Source organism: Myotis daubentonii, chromosome 21, assembly GCF_963259705.1.
Source record: "Myotis daubentonii chromosome 21, mMyoDau2.1, whole genome shotgun sequence".
In the NCBI taxonomy this organism is placed as follows: domain Eukaryota; kingdom Metazoa; phylum Chordata; class Mammalia; order Chiroptera; family Vespertilionidae; genus Myotis; species Myotis daubentonii.
In genome coordinates, this window is record NC_081860.1 from 14,180,126 (window position 1) to 14,200,901 (window position 20,776).

The window sequence follows — 20,776 nt, forward strand, 5'->3', positions numbered from 1 at the left end:
CCTTAGCCTAATCCCTCTGCAAAGCGCTCTGCCATGGAAGGTCACGTTCATGGGCTGCAGGGAGGAGGCCGATATCTTGGGGGCCATTATTCAGCCAATTACAGCAGATAATGAATGACCTTTTGTGTTTAATTGGCTATGCTTTTCCTTTTGTGGTTCATCTTTCTATATAGTTAATGAGCTGGGGGGTTTTCTAGAGTCATGCTCTAAAGTTCCTATTCTAAGTCAATTTTTTTAATATTTTTTTAAATTGGTTTCAAAGAGGAAGGGAGAGGGAGGAGAGATAGAAACATCAATGATGAGAATCATGGATCGGCTGCCTCCTGCTTACCCCCCCCCAACTGGGGATCAAGCCCGCAACCTGGGCATGTGCCCTTGACCGGAATCAAGTTCACGCTCTATCCACTGAGCCGAACCAGCTAAGGCCTCAGTCAGTTTTTAAAAGTAAAAAGAGTAAGTTGTTTTAAAGCAGTGGTTCTCAACCTGTGGGTCGCGACCCCTGAAAATACATCCTGCAGATCAGATATTTCCATGACGACTCATAACAGTAGCAAAGCGACAGTTATGAAGTAGCAACGAAAATAATTTTATGGTTGGGTCACAACATGAGGAACTGTATTAAAGGGTCGCGGCATGAGGAAGGTTGAGAACCACTGTTGTAAAGGAAAATATTAATCGTGCAGGTAGTGCTGAACTAGGGGCCAAAATGCGGAAAGGACGGTCTGGGCGTCCTCGGGGCTCCTCGCGCCCCATCTTAGAGCATCGCGAGCATCGTGAGCACGGGGCTGGGCCTTGTCCCCCGCAGCCCCGGCCCCGCCTGACCCCTCTCTCTGCCCGCTCCCCCGCAGCTCACCATCATCTTCAAGAACTTCCAGGAGTGCGTGGACCAGAAGGTGTACCAGGCCGAGATGGACGAGCTCCCGGCCGCCTTCGCCGACGGCTCCAAGAACGGCGGGGACAAGCACGGGGCCAACAGCCTGCGGATCACGGAGAAGGTGTCGGGCCAGCACGTGGAGATCCAGGCCAAGTACATTGGCACCACCATCGTGGTGCGCCAGGTGGGCCGTTACCTGACCTTCGCCGTGCGCATGCCCGAGGAGGTGGTGCACGCGGTCGAGGACCGCGACAGCCAGGGCCTCTACCTCTGCCTGCGGGGCTGCCCCCTCAACCAGCAGATCGACTTCCAGGCCGCCCGCGCCCCCGAGGGCCCGGCGCCCGCCGCCCCCGACACCTTCCCCTACGAGACGGCCGTGGCCAAGTGCAAGGAGCGGCTGCCCGTGGAGGACCTGTACTACCAGGCCTGCGTCTTCGACCTGCTCACCACGGGCGACGTGAACTTCACGCTGGCCGCCTACTACGCCCTGGAGGACGTCAAGATGCTCCACTCGGACAAGGACAAGCTGCACCTGTACGAGAGGACGCGGGAGCCCCCCAGCCGGGCAGCCGCCGCGGGGCTGGCCCCGGCCCCCCGGCTCCTCCTGGGCGGCCTCCTGCTCCTCGCCCTGCTCCCCGTGTTCCCGGAGGCCCTGGCCGCATAGGATGGAGAGCGAGGCGACTGCAGAAGGGCCGGGCTTCCCGGCGGCCCCAGCCTCGGAGGGGCCAGAAGTGAGGCGGCGCTGGCTGGTGAGCTTGGGGCGGTTCCCTCGGCGCTGACTTGGCTGTTGCTGCTGCTGCTGCCAGGCCTGGGGCTGCCCCTCGCCCTCCTGGGGCCCCCGACAGGCTGTGGTGACCCACTGGTGCTGTGCCCGCTGCGACGGTTCAGCTGAGTGACGGGAGAGCCGCCCCCACCGCCCCCAGCCCCGCCGTGTGAATGTGCACATCCGAGCCCCAGGCTGGAGCCCCGCCACTGACACTGGGAAGGTCACGCCAGCGCCTCCCGCCCCCGCCATGCACTGAACGCCCGGCGACTGCTGCACGCCCGCCGTCCGCGCACACTTACACTCGCACACTCGCACACACTGAGCCGGCGGGGCTGGGGCACCCTCGCGGCTGGACCCCCCCCCCTCCAGGCCGGGCCTCCTGTCCCCGGGGGTCTCAGGGCACCCCAGGCCCCCGCCCGGGACAGTGCGTGTTGGCACGTGCTCTGAGCAACGCCACTCGTGGGCTTGGATGCCCTTCTCCGGCCCCTTCTCCCGAGGCCCCCGCCCCCACTGTGCTTAGGAAGTCGAGTTGAGTTTCTAAATGTCCACACACAGAACTACCCTTTGACTTATGACCCTTCCTGCCTAGCAGGTGGCCAGAGCGCGGGCAGGGGGCCGGGGCCGCAGGGGGATGGGGGGGTGGCCTGGTGGACGGGGCCAGCTGGCCTGCCCTGATCCTCTGCTCGCTCCCCAAACCCAGGTCTGCGTCGGGAGGGGAGGGGGCTCCAGCAGGCCTCTCGGCCCTGAGCAGCCATGGCAGGGTCTCCCCTCATTGTCGGGTCCCTTCCCATGAGCCCCCGGGCCACATAGCTGGGGAGACCTCCCGCTGGGAGCCCCGCCGGCCACTCCAAGGAGCCCAGGCCAGTCCCACCGCTGCTGCTGCTCCAGGGACCCCTGCCAGCTGGGTTCCTCTCCCCAAGGTGCTGCCAGGCCCCAGGGGGCCGTCCTCCCAGAAGCCCCGCAGCCCTCACCGCCCGGCCCGCCAGCCCCACCCACCCCCCGCTGTCCCCAGGGACCTCGCATACACTGGCCCAGGAGGCTGGGGACCTGTCCCGCCTCCCCCTCCAAGAGGTCCCCTCTCTGCCAACCCCCCTGGCGGGCAGGCGGCCCCACTGGCCTTCAGACAGCCCCTGCGCTGGAAGGAAAAAGTGAAGCACTTTATTTTGGTTGTGTTTGCTCTCGCGTCTGCTTGGAAGTGGGGACCACCCCCCCCCCACTGCGTCCTCGTGTCTGCGACCTGTGTGGAGGGTCCCCGCGTGTACATACTGTAAATTATTTATTAACGGCTACATGCAAGTAAAGTTTGGGTTTTGTTTTGTTATTTTCCTTTGGACCTGCGTGTTGGAGTTTGTTTTCTGGACAGCTGGTGCCTTTGCGGGGTGCAGAGTTGACTTTGGTGGCGCGTGTCCCCTGACAGTGTAATGGGGGGCAGTTAGCATGTGTGCATCTGTGTGCATGTGTGCGTGCCTGTGTTGTAAATGTGTGCAGAGGATGTAGCAACTTCACCACCAAAGCCCCTGCTCATCTAAAATTACTCTTTATCCTCGCGACGAGCTGCATGGGGGCGGGAGGGTCCGGTCCCCTGGCCCTGAGGCTGGGACCGTCTCAAGGACACACGGGCGGCACCCTGCGGAAGGACCACATGCCCTCGGGGGCCTCGGGTGGGCTGGCCTGAGACCCAGGATGACTCCATGTCAGCGGTCAGTCTGGAAGCTCAGGCCTGGGCCTGTCGCTGCCTCCACCCCCACCCCGCGTCCCCCCGGTCACATGCGACCCACGGGGGGCACCACCCATCAGTGTGAGGAGGGCCAAGGCTCGCTCGGGGCCAGGTTCCTGCTGGCCGTCACTCCATGTCATCCTGTAACACCGGTTCTCAACCTGTGGGTCGCGACCCCTTTGGCGGTCGAACGACCCTTTCACAGGGGTCGCCTGAGACCATCCTGCCTATCAGATATTTACATGACAATTCATCACAGGAGCAACATGACAGTGATGAAGTAGCCACGAAAATAATGTTATGGTTGGGTCACCACATGAGGAACTGTATTTAAAGGGCCAGAAGGTTGAGATCCACTGCAGTGTAAAACGACCCACTGAGCCAGAGACACATTCGCGCCCATTTCACAGATGAAGAAATGGAGGCTCGCTGTGCGTTGACTTGCCCAAGATTCCTTAGCCAGGGCGGGGCCAAGGCATACAGCTTCGGTCCGTTCCTGCTCTCAGCACTCAATGCCACGAGTCTGAGGAGCAGCCCAGGGAGGCCAGGCCACATCCATCCTCATTCCTACCTGTGTGACCCGGGGTGAGTCTCTTACCCTCCTTGAGCCTCTGTTCCCACCTCTGTCAAGTGAGACGTGCCTGTCCCCTAGGGCTGGTGGCGACTCAGTGAGTTTGTCCCTGCTCAGTGCTGGGGCCGGGGCCTGGCAGCTCGGGGGCCAGAGTGGTGGAGTGAGACAGGCCGTGGGTGGGAGGAGGAGGGAGAGGGCCGCACAGGGCCTGGGTGCTCGGGAGGGACGTGAACCCAACGGCCAGCGAGGGGAGGAATCCGGAATGAGCATGCGCACCGGTCCCAACCTCGAGAGAAAGGCTGAAAGTAGGGGGACCTTTCCAGAACCCCACTCTTCTATTTCCTTAGAAAACTTGGTGGTCTGGGCTTGGGAACGGACAGAGCAAGGCCAGGACATACCCACGCGGCCTACCCGGTCGCCCAAACTGTCGGTACCCGTGGCCCTGCCCCCCCCGCCCCCCTAGTAACCAGGATGAAGTAACCATGGAGGGGGCACAGCCCTGGGCACCTGGCCAGCACAGAACAGATGATTGAGAAGCCGGGCACACGGGATTTTTTTTTTTAAACAACCTTGTTCACCATCAGATGAAAACGCTACGTTCCCTGCCAGGAATATTCCAGGCTTGGCATTGGGTCAGGACCCTCCACTCAGGCCGGGATTCTGTCCCCAGCACCTTGCTACCAGTTGCCCCCGTGAACATGGACATGTGCCTGTCATGTGCGTGTGGAACACAGAGTCTGGAGCCACATGGGGCCCAGGGCGGCTGGGCTGGGTGGGAGCAGGGTCCCTACGGCCAGTCAGCCCGCGGCAAACGCATCAGCAGAGGGAGGCCCGGGCCCCCCTCCATCCCCAGGATCTTGGAGCCCCTGGTGGGCGAATTTATAAGGAGAAGACAGGAGAGAAAGCTATTAAAAACAAATGAGGGGCATTTATAAGCAAGGGGCCCCACCCTGGGGTGAAGAGAATTAGAACACGGGTGGGGGTGGGGGGGTGAGCGGCAGGAGTGGGGCTCATCGGAGGGGTGCCAGGCAGGGAGCGGCGGGGCGCAGGGGGTGGTCTCGGACGGCAGGAGGACTTGGCGCTCCAACTGGCTCTGCCCGCCGCTTGCTGTGTGGTCCGCCTTGGATTTTTGGAGGCTTAGCTGCCTTATTTGTAAAATGGAATTACGAGGACCTACCTCCCCAGGTCACTCTAGAAACTCGATGAGCTCACGCTCCTAACCCGCCCGGCACCTGGCGCTGGTGCAACCCGGGGAGGCCCCCAGAAACGGCGGTCCCCCACCCCCCACTCCCCTCCGCCGGCACGTATGTGCCTTTACTTGGCCCACAGCCCTCTCGCGACCACTCGTGCTGGGGGAGCGGAGCAGGCTACCTCGCATTCTCTTTGCAGAGACAAGTCCTTAAACTCGTGGTTGTGTCATGGAATGCCCCATCGCGGCAAAGAAGTGGGTCAGAGGTTGGGAGGGAGCCCGGCCGGTGTGGCTCAGTGGTTGAGCGTCGACCTATGAACCAGGAGGTCACGGTTCGATTCCCGGTCAGGGCACGTGCCCGGGTTTCGGGCTCGATCCCCAGTAGGGGGTGTGCAGGAGGCAGCCGATCCATGATTCTCTCTCATCATCATGGATGCTTCTGTCTCTCCCTCTCCCTTCCTCTCTGAAATCAATACAAAAAAATAAAAATGACAATAGAGGGCAGGAGGGGGGTGGGTAAGAGATCAACCAAAGGACTTGTATGCATGCATATAAGCATAACCAATGGACATAAGACACTGGGGGGTAGGGGAGGCCAGGGGATTGTCTAGGGCGGGGGGAAAAAAAGGAGACATATGTAATACTCTTTGTAATACTTTAAGCAAAAAAAAAAAAAAAATTAAGAAAATTAAAATTAAACAGGACTCAGAATGTCCTGGCTATTCTGAGAGGAAAAAAAAAAATAATTTCCCCTCAAAAAAAAGAAAAAAATGACAATAGAGGGCACCCCGGCCTGCTGGGGAGACAGCTGTGACAAGGGGAGGGGTTGGGGGGGCATCAGCGTTCCAGGGGCTCCGATGGCCCCAGGGAAGGAACGGGCAGGAGTGGGAACCAGAAGAGCAGGTCCCAGGGCGGCGGCTCCGAGGGAACTGAGCTTGAACTGAATCGTGACCACGAACAAGACTCCGGATGCATCAGAGGTGACGGGAGCGGGGAGGGGGCAGAGGCCTGGGGCTGAGGTCTGGCTCAGGCCCCTGAGGTCGCAGGAACACTTGGCCAGGAATCTGAGAGTTGAGGCGAGGGTCATGGGGGGCGGCAGGGATGCCTGAGCCTTGTAACTCCGGGGGGTCCTCGGGCCGCCTCACGCGTGGGAGGGGGGGAGGCTGGGCCCAGAGGGGGCAGAAGCCTGTGCACCCCTGGCTGGAGGTTAAGGGTGAGGCCCGAAGGGGGCTGGGACACGGCTGTCGGCACTGGGCCCTGGCCTCACCTTGCAGCCTCTGCCCCTCTCCTGGTCCCTGCCCTGTCCTGTGCCATTTCTGCAGGGATGAGCTTTCCCCACAGGCTCTGCAGCCCTGGGGAGCGCCCGCCGGGCAAGGGTATGAGGACTGAGCCTGCCGGCCCGGGCAGGCCGTCTGTGGGCGCCTGCCGCCCTCTGCTGGAGTTGTTCTAGAACCACATGCACTGGGGGATGGAGCTGATCCCCAAACGCAGACAGCCTCACTCACCCCGCTCACCCCGCTCACCCCGCCACAGCCTGCCTTCACTGTAACTGCAGGGACAGAGCACTGGTTCACACCAGGGCTGCCAGCCCCCAGGCCAGCCCCTCCCTCCCACAGTCCGCCCGCCCACGGCGACCAGCACCCTGGCCCCCCACCCACCTCCCGGGTCTCTTCTCCCGGGATCTTTCCTCACCTGATATTTGTCCTCTCATCGTGGGTCTGCCTCCACAATCCTCCGCTCAGAGGGCGGGGCCGCCTCCTGTCTGTTCGGCCTGTGGCCTCAGCTCCTCTGTGAGCACACGGCTGGGCCCACAGGAGAGGCTCAGGGTCCGGGTCCCGGGAAATACTTTCTGTTTGGGCCCAGCTGTACGGCCCCGTCCTGAGCTCCGTGAAGGTTCAGGCTGGACCTGGGGTCGCATGTGCCCTATAGCAGGATGGCTCCGGGGTGAAGGCTGCTGGGGCACCCTGCCAGGGGGGCCCGCCCTGCAGGCCAGCAAGTTCCGTTCCCCCCTTCCCAGACCGCCCCTCCCTGACCCCACCTCTCTCAGCCAGGACTGAGGGACACGTCACCCTCCTGGTGGCCCTCAGGGTGTAGAAACCTGCCCCTCGCATGCTTCTGCTCTCCCTCAAAAACCCCACGAACCACAGAACCAGAGTCATAGAGGCATCGGACAGACTGTCCAACCCATTATGAGGGAAGGCGGGGGGTGAGGGGGTAAGAGATAAACCAAAGGACTTGTATGCATGCAAATGAGGACCCATGGACATAAGCCGGGGGGTGGGGGGGACAGCCGGGGAGAGGGGGAAAAAGGAGACTTATATTTTAAATAATCAAGTATTTAAAAAAAAAATAAAGAACCTCATGAACCCTAGAAGCTGCCTCCTCCGTGTGCAAAGGATGACAAGGCCACCTGCCCAGCCACACGCAGGGAAGGACCGAATGGGGCAGCCTGGACCCCCTGCTCGGCCCTCCCAGCATCCCCGCCCCGCGGGCCACCAGGACGCATGAGGTCAGCGAGAACCGAGCGTCATTAACAACCGTTCGCTCTTCATTCACGAAAGAAACAAAGAGGGGGGGAAGGACCACCTCTGGAATACCCCAACAATAAAGATTTATTTTTTAAAAAATGGTTAAAAACCAACAAACAAAATGAGACCATGTGTGAACCCTCCATGGGCCGCTGGCCCTGAGTAGCTGATTCTTCTTGTGTCTCGGAGGTGAGCAGCCCAGGTCACGGACTGGTCCACGCGCCCACACAAAGCCAGGTCACACGGCCACGGAGGGCAGGGGCCGCCAGGGCCCAGGGTTCTGCAGGACAGAGGGCCGGTCCAGGGCCTCAGTTAGGACCGGCCGGGCCCTGCTCCTTTAAGAGCCGCAGGTCGGAGTCGCAGCCCAGGCTGGCCTGGCACACGGCAGGGCCTTGCGTTTCATTCGGTGACCTTTCTGCTGGCACGAATGGAGGGCTTGCGTCCACGCCAGACGTGCGAGGCCCGACCCGGAGTTGGGAGGGGGAGAGAGGACGGGGGGAGGGGGGGGGGCCTGTGTGGAGCCTCCTTCTTCCAGTAAAAGGCAGGCGTTGGCAGGAGGCCGCTGAGAAGCTGGGCAGCTCCGTTGCTATTGCAAATCATAACAAGCCGATGATTGCAGCACTTGCTCTTCAGTCTCCCCAGGTCGGCCCAGCCGGGTGCGAATTGCAACACGGCCGATGGGCCTCAACTCTTCTCTGAGTCTTTCTTTTTCCCTCTTTTTTTCAATCCTCACCCGAGGATCTTTTTCCGTTGGTTTTTAGGGAGCGTGGAAGAGAGAGGGAAAGACAGAGAGAAACATCGATGTGAGAGAGACACATCGATGGGCTGCCTCCTGCACGCGCCCCGACCAGGGCCCGGGCCGGGGAGGAGCCTGCCACCGAGGTCCGTGCCCTTGACCGGAATCAACAGGCCGACGCGCTATCCACTGAGCCACACCGGCCAGGGCTTCTTCGAGTCTTTTGCTAAGAACTACGTGCAGTAAACCCCCGGCTCTCCTGTGAGGCCCCGCAGCCAGGCCTCCTGGACGTCCCGAGAGTGAAGATCGCCACAGAGATGAGGAGTTTGGCGTCCCGGTCACTGAAGTATCAGAAAAACCCCCCTGGGTCTGGCCGGCTCCTAGCCCCTGCTCGGCCGGGATCCCCGCCCGCCCGCCCGCCGGGGCCTCCCTTCCTCTGTCTGGGCCTCGCAGGCCGGCCGGCGCTGGGCCTGCCCCGTGCCAAGTTGCTAGAGCTAACATTCGTGTCAGTGTTTCCATTATAAAATGCTCTCTCCCTCCCGTCAAGAATATATAACCCGACTGTTGCCTCGCCCTCGGGGCCGGGCTGCGGGCTGGCGGGCACGGTGTTTTGTTTCCTATGGAGAGAGGGGCTGGGGGACCCGTGCGGACGGGCACGGGTCGTCAGGGGCACCCCCGGCCACCTGCGGCTCCCCCAGGCCATCTCACCGAGCGCGGGAGGCAGGCGACCGGCTAGAGCTGCTCAGAGACCACCTCGGCCGTGGCCACTCGGGGAAGGCTCAGAAACCCGTGGTGTGAGGTCGCGGTCCCAACAGCAGGGGGTGCTGTGCAGGGAAAAACACCCGTAGAAGGTGCGGCCAGTCCCAGCTCGCCCCCACGCACTGATCACCTTCGCCCGATTCTAAAAACCCCAGGGAACCCTTTCACTATCCAAGGATGAAACGTGCAGCAGTTTACAATGTAGGAAAATTTAATACATACTCTATAAACAACATTATTTACATCAGGAATCACCAGGACCGTGGCATTTCTCACAAATATAAATTAATTACTGTTTAGTCAACAGGTTTGAAAAGTCCACAATTTTACAAGAAAGAAAGAAAGAAAGAAAAAAACCATCTGTCCCCGAACGCGGGGGGCGCAGATGGGACCAAGCAGCCTGGGCCTGCGGCCTGGCGCTCCTCGCCCGAGGCGGCCCCCGACAAGCGGGCGGCCTGGGCGGGGCGTTAGGTCTGCGGGATCTCAGCGTCGCCGTCACCATCGCCATGAGAACTACCTCGTCTGCACCGCCTGTCCCGATGCAGCGATCAGACACCAGGCCGATGTGGGAAGGGTCTGGCTTCCCAGGGGGGCTCAGGGAAGGACAGGAGGGGGAGCTGGGCCCTCAGGAGGGCCCCTCGGAGCCTGGCTGGGTCTCTCCAGGGGACTTTGGGTTCGTGGGTCCGTTTCCAGGGCGACAGGAGATCGTGTTGATCCTTGTTTATATTCCGGTTTCAGGTGAGGCTACCTCCCTCCGCCTATTTCTTCCCAATTCTGCAATCTGTGCAAGCCGGGCGCCATGGAAACCATCCTCACAGGTTCCCGGGCAGCCTCCCCCACCCACAGGGGAAGAGGTCCCCCCTGTGCAAATCTCGGGTTTAATCTGAGTGCACAGCGTTCACCCCGACTCGGGTCCCTGAGGAGGGGCCTCCCGCCTCCCGCCTCCCGCCTGCCCTGCAGACACACTGCGCACCTCCAGCAGATGCTCGCATGGGGATGCTGCAATTCGATAATCGCGCTAACACTGATCTGGCCGATACTGCCTTTTGCTACATCATATGGCACTCAGAGTCCTCACTGCAAACAAGAGGGGGTTCCTTTGTCCTCATGATGTGACATCTTTGGGAATAACTCACATCTTCCACTGACAACAGGAGTCCCTGACTGACACGCAGGGCCTCCGACGGGCCTCTTCGGAGTAAAAGGAAACGTCGTGCCCCCCGAGGATGTGACGTGACCCCACGTCCCGCGGGGGAAGGCGCTGGGGCTCATCCCTGCCCACCCACCCCCTTCACTCCAGCCCTGGCAGGCCAACCCCACCTTCCTCTGTGCCCGGGGCAACTCAAACATGGGGCAGGGTTAGAATGTCAGCAAGGAGCTGAGGGTGGTGGCCAAAGCCGAGACCTGGTCCACCGCCCCCCACTGAGCGGTCACAGCGCCTCCCGGAGGATGGCTGCAGCCAGGGCCTCCCGGGCCGTCATCGGGCTCTGCCTCCGGGCATGCCTGGCACACACCTGGCGTGAAGAACCCCAACTAAGTACCATGAGGCGGTAGTGAGGAGGTGGTGGGCCACTGACCCCGGCACCAGCTGCGAGGACCCGGACTCTCCTCTGGCCAGGCCTGGGGTGCTCTGTGCAGCAGGGAGCCACGGCCACCGAAGCCACGCGGCCACCGAAGCCACACCTGCTTCCCTCAGCGGGATGCAACTCGGGGTTCGTTAGCAAAGGCATCAGTGGTGCTGCCCGGGGGCCAGGCGAGGAAGGGGGAGTGATTTTAGGAAGCGCCCCCTGGAGGGGTTCACCAGCTCCGGCCGGGACACGTTCCAGGCGGTTTCCTGTCTCCATCCAGGAAGGCCTGGGCTGCGCTCACAATACTGACAAGCTGTGGACAGCGAAGGGGACAGCAGGCCCGGCTCGGGAACGTGACAGGAGCCTGCGTAACGGACACGACACCGGCCTCCCAGCCTCCGCGCACTGCCCGCAGCTCAGTCACCTTTCCTTGGACGCCTGTCGTGGGAAGAAAGGACTCGGCCTGTAACTTAGCTGAGCTCATTCTAAAAGAAGCTGATTCAGTTCCAATGACAGCACAGGTAACAACCGACTTCTTGTCGGCCCTTCCCCCCCATGCTCTCAGGAGATGTGACTCTGTCATCGCTTCCTTCAACTCTGCAAAGGGAACTAAAATGCAATCGGCAAATGCTGACCTAGCACCACACTGAGAGCTCCCCCACTTGCTGGCACTGCCCCCCCCCCCCCGCCCGGGGAACCTGCTCCCACCTGCACGGGCACCCCCTCCCACCAGCAGGCCTGCCTCTGCCCCCCCAGCCCCACCACCGGGCCCTGGAGTTTTACTTCCTGTCCCAGGAATCAGAAATCCTCAGGGACTCACTTCCGGCCACACGCCCCCCTCCCTGCCCACTCCCAACCCAGCCTGACCCACGACTCAGCCCTCAAGACGGCCGCACCGACCTCGCTCCCCGGCCCAGCAGGCCCGGGAGGCCGCAGCTTTGAAATGTACAGACAGCGTGGGAAAATTAGTGTTTGGGGGGAAGGGGCCACGGTGAGCTGCTCCCCTCTCTGCCCCCCACCCCCTGCAACGTTAGCAGGTGTCACATCAAGAGGCCCAGGGGATCACTTGCCCCCAGAACACATTCAGGGGGTGCACCTGCTCCCCCCCCCCCTTCAAGTCCTATGACGCGAGACCCCACCCACTGGACCCCCGCCCCCCTCCCATCAGCAGCATCGTCGGTCACCGTGACCCACACCACGCACGGTCCAGCAGGCCCGGCGGCCCTCACGCACGCCTTCCTCCCCGGACCCCGCGCCCAAGGCCTGGGCGGGGACCCTCACAATGAAACACTCGGGCCTGAGATCCCTTCCTCCCGCCCTGGGGAAACAGCCGCGAGGCTGGGACACAAAAGTCACTCTTCCTCCGAGCACCCCTCAGTGGGAGGCCAGAGCAGGCTGGAACGGATGGGGTGCCTCGAGCAGGAGGGGCGACCAGACCGAGCCCCCACTCCCGGAGGCAGGCGCCCCTCAGCCGGCGAGCTGGCGGCAGCAGCGTGTCCAGAATCTCCACTTACTGGTCTAGGTAACGGGCTCCCGTTGGGTCAGACCACAATCATCCGGGTGCGCGAGGACGCTTGCTCCCCTTCCTCCCGGGCTGTCCTCTATGTTTTCCGAACATTCCAGTTATAATCTGGGTTGTTTTTCTGTTCTAGGGATCTCTCCAAAGGAGACCTGTGATCCAGGGGGGACTTGGAGTCGTGAGGAGATTTCTGAGAAGGGGGCGAGCGCGGATCGGAGACGGCGGGGTGCAGGGGGGGCAGGGGCTGTTTGTAGTCCCCCAATTTGTCTGTGTGGAAGGAGCGGTAATGGTCTGAGGGTCCCTGGCCGTGGTAGCCCATCGGGGGGCGGTGGTCAGACATCCGCCGGAAGTCCTGCTGGTGGTAGTTCTGGGGCCTGAACTCATCCGATCGCCTCCGCTTGGAGTCGTGGTGGTGCCTGCAACAGAGACGCAAGGATCAGCTGGGAGCACGGCCAGGCGCCCCCTTCCTTGCCCAGGGCTCTTCCTCAGGCCTCACATCACCAGGAACCAAACACAAAAGTGACCGCCTGGCCAGCCTGGCTCAGGGGTTGAGCGTCGACCTCTGAACCAGGAGGTCATGGTTCGATTCCCGGTCAGGGCACATGCGGGCTCGATTCCCAGCAGGAGGCAGACGATCAATGACTGTCTCCCATCACTGATATTTCTCTCTCTCTCTCCCTCTCCTTTCCTCTCTGAAAACAATAAAAAATATATATATATTTTTAAAGTAACCACAAAGGGCTATTTTGTACTCATTGGCAAAACGACACAGCCTCATGAAGCAGCCATGAAACCAGCAGCACGTGAACCACTGGTGGTTCTGGACACGCGTTCTCCCTGCGGAAAACAGGCAAGATCCCCACGCATTTCCATGCTCCGTGGCCCAGCCCAGGAGGGAAAGAGCCACAGAACTGATTCTGGGACTTCTGAGCAACAGCAAAAGCTACGATCAACCTAAATATTCAGCCACAGGTGAAGGGCTAATTATTTTACAAACTGGGCCCTCATCCGTGTGGCTCCGTGGTTAAGCATCGTGCACCAATAGGTTGCTGGTTCAATTCCTAGTCAGGACACATGCCCGGGTTGCGGGCTTGATCCCCCTAAGGGGGAGTGTGGGAGGCAGCCAGTCGATGTTCCACTCTCACATAGATGTTTCTCTTTCTCTCTCCCTCGCTCTCTCTCTAAAAATTAATAAACATGTTTGTTTTTTAATTTGGCTCAATGCAAAAAATCGTAAATGTTTTACGTAGGACCATGGTCAACTGCTTGTTATCCTAGTAAAAGAGAACTGTTACAAATCAACAACAAAAAGGCAATCCAATTCAAACACAGTGGGGCCTTGACTTACGAGTGTCCCGACTAACGAGTTTTTCGAGATACCAGCTGTCTCTCGGCCGATTTTTTGCATTGAGTTGATAGAGTAATTTGAGTTAACGAGCTCGGTCTCGGAACGAATTAAACTCGTAAGTCAAGGCCCCACTGTGTGGGTGAGAGACTTTGGCAAACATCTGTCTAAAACACACGAAGAGATGCTCACCATCCTTAATGAACGTGCATCATTAGAGAAATGCAAACCAAGACCACAATGAGATACTGCTCCCACCCACTAGAATGGCTGCATTTTTAAAAACCCAGAAAACTAGTATTGGCAAAGGGGGAAATTGGAACTCTCACGCACTGCCGGTAGGAATGCAGAATGGCTCGGTCTCTATGGAAAAGGAGTTAGGTGGTTCCTAAAAAGTTAAACATAGAAGCACCGCATGACTAACGAGTCCACTCCCAGGTTCACAGCAGCGCTATTCACAACAGCCGAAAGGTGGAAACAACTCAGACACCCCCCAATGGGCAAACGGATAAGCAAAAGGCGGCACCTGAGTACAATGGAATGTGATTCAGCAAAAAAGGGGATAAAGTCTGATATGTGCAGATATATTTGGATGAGCCTCTATAGCAGTGATGGCTAACCTATGACACCTCTGACACACGAACTCATTTTTTTGGTTGATTTTTCTTTGTTAAATGGCATTTAAATATATAAAGTGAATATAAAAAATGTAAGTCTTTGTTTGACTATGGTTGCAAAGATCAAAACATTTCTATATGTGACACGGCACCAGAGTTAAGTTAGGGTTTTTCAAAATGCAGACACGCCGAGCTCAGAAGGTTCGCCATCATTGCTCTATAGGTTGAGTGTTCAAAGAAGGCAGTCACAGAAGGCCACATTCTGACTGATTCCATTTATGCAAAATATCCAGAATGAATTCCAAAGAATGAGTACACGCTGGTAGCTGCCAGGAGCTGGGAAAAGGCAGAATGGAGACTGACTGCTAATGGTTCCGGGGTTTTCTCTGGGGTGATGACAGTGCTTTGGAACTCGATAGAGGCGGTGGTTGTACAAATGTCACTGAACTATTCATTTTAAAATAGGTAATTATGTCTGGCCGGTTCAGTGGTTGGGCGTCAAACCTATGAACCAGGAGGTCACGGTTTGATTCCTGGGCAGGCCACATGCCCGGGTTACGGGCTTGATCCCCAGTGGGGGGCATGCAGGAGGCAGCCGACCCATGATTCTCTCTCATCATCGATGTTTCTATCTCTCCCTCTCTCTTCCTCTCTCTGAAATTGACAAAAACATACTAAAAATAAATAAAAGAGTTCATTTAGGCTGTGTGAGTTTCACCTCTATAAGGAGAGAGAAAGAGAAAGAGGTGGATGGTGACTTCAGGCTGCAGTCAGGTGGAGGGCAGGGGGCTAGACGGACCCTCCTGCCGGAAACAACCAGAGAGAGACAAAACGTACGCAGCACAGGTTTTTAAGACACCCCGTCAGATGTAAGGCAGCGAACACTGGTGGTTCCTGCGGAGGGGGGAGCTCATGCGATGAGCCTGTCGCCGCCCCGCTCGCTGCTGCAGCCGTTCCCAGGCCTCCGTGCAGGGAAGGGGAGACCAAAGCCTAGAAGACGTCCCGAGCCCAGAGCCTGGGTGCGAGCAGAACCGCGGCCGCTGGAGCTCCCAGGATGGAGGCAAACCACAGCTCTGCACGCAGCAGCTCAGGGCGCTGCAGGGGGCCTCCCTGGAGTGCAGACGTGAGGAAGCTAGAGGCCACAGGGTTCCTTACCAGCCAGACTGAAACGTACACCTGGCACTGGCGGCCTCCCAACTTCCACTCTTCGTCTGGGTGCCCATCCTGGGCCTGGGCCTGGGCCTGGGCCTGGGCCTGGGCCGGTGAGGCCTACCCCATCGCTCTGCTTAGCTGACGATTCAGGGCCCAAACCAAGCATCACAGCCCCACCCACCTCTTCCTCAGCCCCAAGAGAAACTCCGAAGTCCCTGCTACCTACCAACCGTCCGCCAGCACGGCGCCAGCTGCCTACACCCCGATCCCTCCCAACACTGCGAAGGTGCTGCGATGGCACGGACGTTCGCTCCATCTTGGGACCACGTCTGGGCACGGGACGAGATAAACACCTTCGTGCATGTGCCGCCCGTCCTCCCCCTTACACACGGCAAGGCTCCTGGCAGCAGCCAGCTCGGTGTCGCTCTGCATACCTGTCGTAGTAGTCTCTGTGTCCCCGGTGGTCTCGCTCGCTGTACTGGTCGTAGGGCCTCTTCCGGGACAGGTTGTTGGGTCGGTAGCCGGAACGGTGGCTGTCCATGTGCCGCCGGTCCCCGTAGTGGTGGTCCTTGTACCAGTGCTGCTCGTACTGGTGGTGCCGGTCGCTCCCCCAGGGCGCGTTGCTGTTGCCACCGCCGTAGTTGAACTTCCTTTCCCGTTGCCAGTCTCCCCGATCTGCGGAAAAGCAAGCGTGTCTCATGACTGCGAGGGGGGACCAGGTTCCACGTCCACTGCAGTTCAAACTGAGAGGCTGACACGGGGTATAAACAGACATCGAATGTCCTCCTTGTTGCTGCTGCTCACACACCAGTAATGAGTCCTACCACGCTTCCCCAAATTTTAAGGCACAAGAAAATTCCCCGCCTCTCTCCTCTGAAATCTTAAGAACCATTGCTTTTGTCCACCTGCTCACCTTCCTACCTGGGTCTGAGCATTAAAATGAGATGTTACTCAAAAAGCAAACGTTAGCCCGGCCGGCGTGGCTCAGTAAGTGAACCAGGAGGTCACGATTCGATGCCCGGTCCGGGCACATGCCCGGGTCGTGGGCTCGATCCCCAGTGGGGGGCGTGCAGGAGGCGGGCGATCAGTGATTCTCTCTCATCATTGATGTTTCTATCTCTCTCTCCCTCTCCATTCTTCTCCAAAAATCAATAAAAATACACTATTTTTAAAAAGGCCAGATAAACAAAAAAAGAACCTGTTTAAAGACATCAAAGAGCCGCCAAAGCAAAACTCAGGACTAGAAGGACTAAGATTCCGAAGAGCAGAAGACCTCAGAGAGGGGAGGGCTGACTTCTGCAGACACTGGGGTGCCCTGTGACTCTGAGCTCAGGCTGAGGACACGGCTGGAGAAGCAGACAGCGGCAGAGCAATGGCCGTGGTGTGCAAGCTTCCACGTCCCTCTCCATGCTTGCACCGCACAGGATTCAAAAATTCCCAACGAAAAACAGGGGTGGGTGGTTCCTTAGAAAGTTTAACACCGGATTACCACACGGCCCAGCAACGCCACTCCCAGAGATGCACCTAAAGGCATTGAAAACCGGCATTCACCTACTTGCACACCAATTTCCACAGCAGTGTTTTCCACAAACAGCCAAAAATAAAAACAAAACCAAGCGCCCACCAGCTGATAAATTGTGGTGCATCCACCCAACGGAACAGTATTCAGCCACAAAGAGGAATCGAACACTGACACGTTACAACGTGGATGAACCTTGAAAATATTTTGTCAAGTGGGAGACTTCAGACACATATTGTATGTTTCCACATAGAAGGGTCCAGAATACATAAATCCTGGGAGACAGAAGACAGACTGGTGTCTACCGGGGCTGAGAGGAGGGGAGATGGGAGAAACTTAATAGGTATGGGATTCCACTTGGGGGTCATGGGAATGTTCTGGAACTAGATAAAAGTACCGGTTGCACAATGCGATGAATGCACTAAATGCCACTAAACTGGTCATTTAAAATGGTTAAGTCCATGTTGTGTGTGTTGCTTTTCCCCCTCATTTTTAATTCTGTAAAGCCAACTCGTTCTTTTTAACTGATAATGAGAGTTGAGACGTCCTATTACTCATCTGACCTTTCTCCTGTTAAATGAACATTCAAGTTATTTCCAGGCTGTTGCCATTCTAAGGCTGAACTCATGTATGTTATGCTTTTATTATCACAGGACAGACTCCCAGAAACAGCTTTAAGTACTTCAGATTATTTTCTGGAAAGACTATAGCAATTTACAAGCAGCAACTTGTGTATATATCACATTTCAATTTTTGCTCATCTGAATGGGTGGAAAAAAAAATGGGTTAGCTTAGTGTTGCTTTAATTTACATTCCCTAGTAGCAATGTTGGTCCTCTTGCCCTATTGGCCATTTGAATTTCCTCTTCCGTATGAATTCCCTATTCCTATCCTTGGCCCGTTTTTCTTTTTCTTTTCTCTTTTTAAAGCAAGTAACAAAGATCGATCCAACTTTACTCTTTAAACCTACACTTAAACATTCCATATTTAAATAGTTGTCAAAACTCGCTCAGTTGCCAGCATTCATGCACAGCTGGAGAACATCCTCAATTTATATTAAACGTAAAATGTGTTCCCATTGATGCACTAAGATCTATCACTATTGAGTAGTGAAAAAAAATGAACAATGCTCCATTTTTCTATCAGGTCACCCCCTTTTGTCAATTTACTAGGGCTCTTTCCATAGCAACAGCGTTTTAATCATTTAACTGTCACGTAGAATGTAAATTGTCTCCCTCAGTCTATCATTTGTCCTTTGGTACTCTGGGGACTATGTTCTCATCAAAGTTGAAAGAACATCCTTTTCTTGCACGTGGCCAGCCCCACGCACACAAATTAAAACAGAAAGAACAACCTTTTGGATCTTTATTTCATGATCTCATTCAGAAAACCAAGAGGACAATACAATGATGGTCAAACTACAGCCCAGCTCAGCCCAGTCCAGCCGGCGTGGCTCAGTGGTTGAATGTCCACCCAGAAACCAGGAGGTCAGTTAGATTCCCGGTCAAGGGCACATTTCTGGGTTGTGGGCTCAAACCCCGGTAGGGGGCGTGCAGCAGGCAGCCGATCGGTAGTTCTCTCTCATCGCTGATGTTTCTCTCTCTCTCCCTTTCCCTTCTTCTCTCTCTAAATATCAGTAAACGCATTTTTTTTTAAAATTCAGCACAAAAGCCTACCTACTGTCTCTGAACATAAATGACTGTTCTCTTGTCGCCTCTGCTAACAAGTCCCGCTCATGACCTACCTGCGTTGCTGAAGTGTCTCTTGTTGGGGTGGTTGTAGCTGTCCCTCGGGTGCCCGTGAGTCTGCGGGCCGTGGGAGGAGGGCAGGTGAGACTTCTGAGGGTGAAGGCTGTGCGGGGTGTGGGGCTGGGACAGCAGAGAGTCCCGGCTTGAGCCCGAGGCCTCTGGTCGAAATGGCTTCTTACCACCCATCACATCATCTTTCTTCTTTTGCTCCTGGAGGCAAAAAGGACACCAGAGGCTCTCAGGGTCCCTGGCTGGCTGCCCAAGAACGGCATCCAGGTCCCCACCTTCCGGGTCCCCCTCTGGCCCCTGCTGGCTTCTGACCTGCCATCTACTACTACCTTCTTCCCACAACTACTCACCCTTCCACTGAGCTCCCACAGCGGGCAGCTCAGAGCTCACCTGCTGCTCTGACCGACTCGGCCAGGGGTGGGGAACCTCTCCTCTGCCCAGGGCCATGTGGATATTTGTAACGTCACTCTAAGGTCATACGAAATGAGCGGCTTAAAAATCAGCCTGCTCCGTTTGGTCAAACATTTCATTAACTCGCCCCTGATGCCTTGGCAGGGCCAGGCCTAATGATTTTATGGGCCTTATACGGCCCGCAGGCCAGACGTTCCCCACCCCTGGTCTAGGCCAACCGCACCGACAAGAACCTGCAAGAACACGTGTGTGGGCTGCTACATGTCACCGCACGGGCCATGGACGGGCACCCGGGCTGTCAGCGTCCTCAGACACTCCTCTTCCGTGGAAACCACTGACTTTCTTGGGCGAACAAAGCATCAGCCCCCGACTAGTCCAGGGAAACTAGCTCCCGTGCCAAAGGCATCAAGCTAAACATCTCAACGTCTGCGTAACACCACCACCTCACCACACACGCAAAACCTTCGCCATCAAAGCGTCAGAAAACGCAGGAAGAAAGAAGGAATGTAAGTGACTTAAAGGCTCACCAACAAAAAAATTATATGAATAATTTGCTCCATGTCTTTCCAAGCCATTTTGTATTTTTTGTTTTGTTTTGTTTTTTAAGGGGAGAATGATGATATTTATTTTTACTAATATATCTTACTGATTTTTCACAGAGAGGAAGGGAGAGGGATAGAGAGTTAGAAACATCGATGAGAGAGAAACATCGATCAGCTGCCTCTGCACACTCCCTACTGGGGACGTGCCCGCAACCAAAGGTACATGCCCTTGACGGGAATCGAACTTGGGACCCTTGAGTCCGCAGGCTGACGCTCTATCCGCTGAGCCAAACCGGTTAGAGCCATTTTGTGTTTTTTAGTATATGTGTGTATCAGACAAAAATACTGGTTGGTATTATTTTTCACTTACTGTATCGTGAAAATATCACGTGAATACTTATTTCCACAGTATTATGATTGTGGTTGAATAATACTCCCCAATATGACTGTGTTGTGATTTATTTCTTACTGTTGAGCACTGAAGTCATCCACCACAGACAGGTTTACATCCTTCATAATCTCCTTAAACTAAATTCTGACCGGGAGACCTGCATGTCTGATAAACCTTACGGAGTCTTCCGCAGAAAGGCTGTGGCCATGGCTGCCCCGCTCACAGGGTCCCTGCTTCTGTTCCTCAACGTTCACTAGCTTCCGGTACCCACATCACGTGTCCAGCTTCCAACGCTCCGCCCGACTTCCACTCTTTCCCAACGATTCCATTCCTTCCCGCCCTTTCTGCCAGACGCCCTATACTGCTCACATTCACACTAACGCTCAGCAACGTCAGTGCGTCGCTGCTGTGTTTACTGCTACATCACACGTCACCTTCTTCCATGACAATTAAATGAGCAGCTACTTCAGGGTGCTGCACCCCAGCCCCACACAGTGCTGGGCGGAGGACAGGCTCATGCAACCAGCGCCGCTGAGCGCCTGCCCTGTGCCGGCCTTGACCGGGTGCTGAGGTCACGGCAGAGGACAAGAGACAAGGAACCTTCCAGGGGCTGGCGTGTTAGCAGAGGAGGCAGTGACCTCCCAGGCTGGCCCACGTGCCCTGTTAGCAGACCCGCACGTGGACGTGTCTGCACAAGGACACTGCCCTGCACATGGCCCCAGTCACTGCAGTGCCCGCCCCCTCACCAAAGGGGGGCGACTTGTGGGCACCTTCTCATGTTGGGACACCACGTACAAAAGCTGGAAGGACACCAAG

The 20,776-nt window shown here is 57.1% G+C and overlaps 2 protein-coding genes across 7 annotated transcripts in view; one reads left to right on the top strand and one right to left on the bottom strand.

Annotated features, from left to right (window-relative positions):
• RGMA (repulsive guidance molecule BMP co-receptor a) overlaps positions 1-2,973 on the top strand; it is a 29,428-nt gene extending 26,455 nt beyond the window's left edge. For both annotated transcript variants that reach the window (XM_059678315.1, XM_059678314.1), the window contains exon 4: positions 849-2,973. In XM_059678315.1, the coding sequence (XP_059534298.1) occupies positions 849-1,538 (690 nt within the window). In that variant the 3' untranslated portion in view covers positions 1,539-2,973. The remainder of the gene's footprint in view (positions 1-848) is intronic.
• Positions 2,974-9,333: 6,360 nt separating this feature from the next.
• Positions 9,334-20,776, bottom strand: part of CHD2 (chromodomain helicase DNA binding protein 2) — a 90,404-nt gene continuing 78,961 nt past the window's right edge. For all 5 annotated transcript variants that reach the window (XM_059678312.1, XM_059678309.1, XM_059678310.1 and 2 more), the window contains 3 exons: positions 18,604-18,817; positions 15,776-16,016; positions 9,334-12,643 (listed from right to left, as the gene is read on the bottom strand). In XM_059678312.1, the coding sequence (XP_059534295.1) occupies positions 12,310-12,643; positions 15,776-16,016; positions 18,604-18,817 (789 nt within the window). In that variant the 3' untranslated portion in view covers positions 9,334-12,309. The remainder of the gene's footprint in view (positions 12,644-15,775; positions 16,017-18,603; positions 18,818-20,776) is intronic.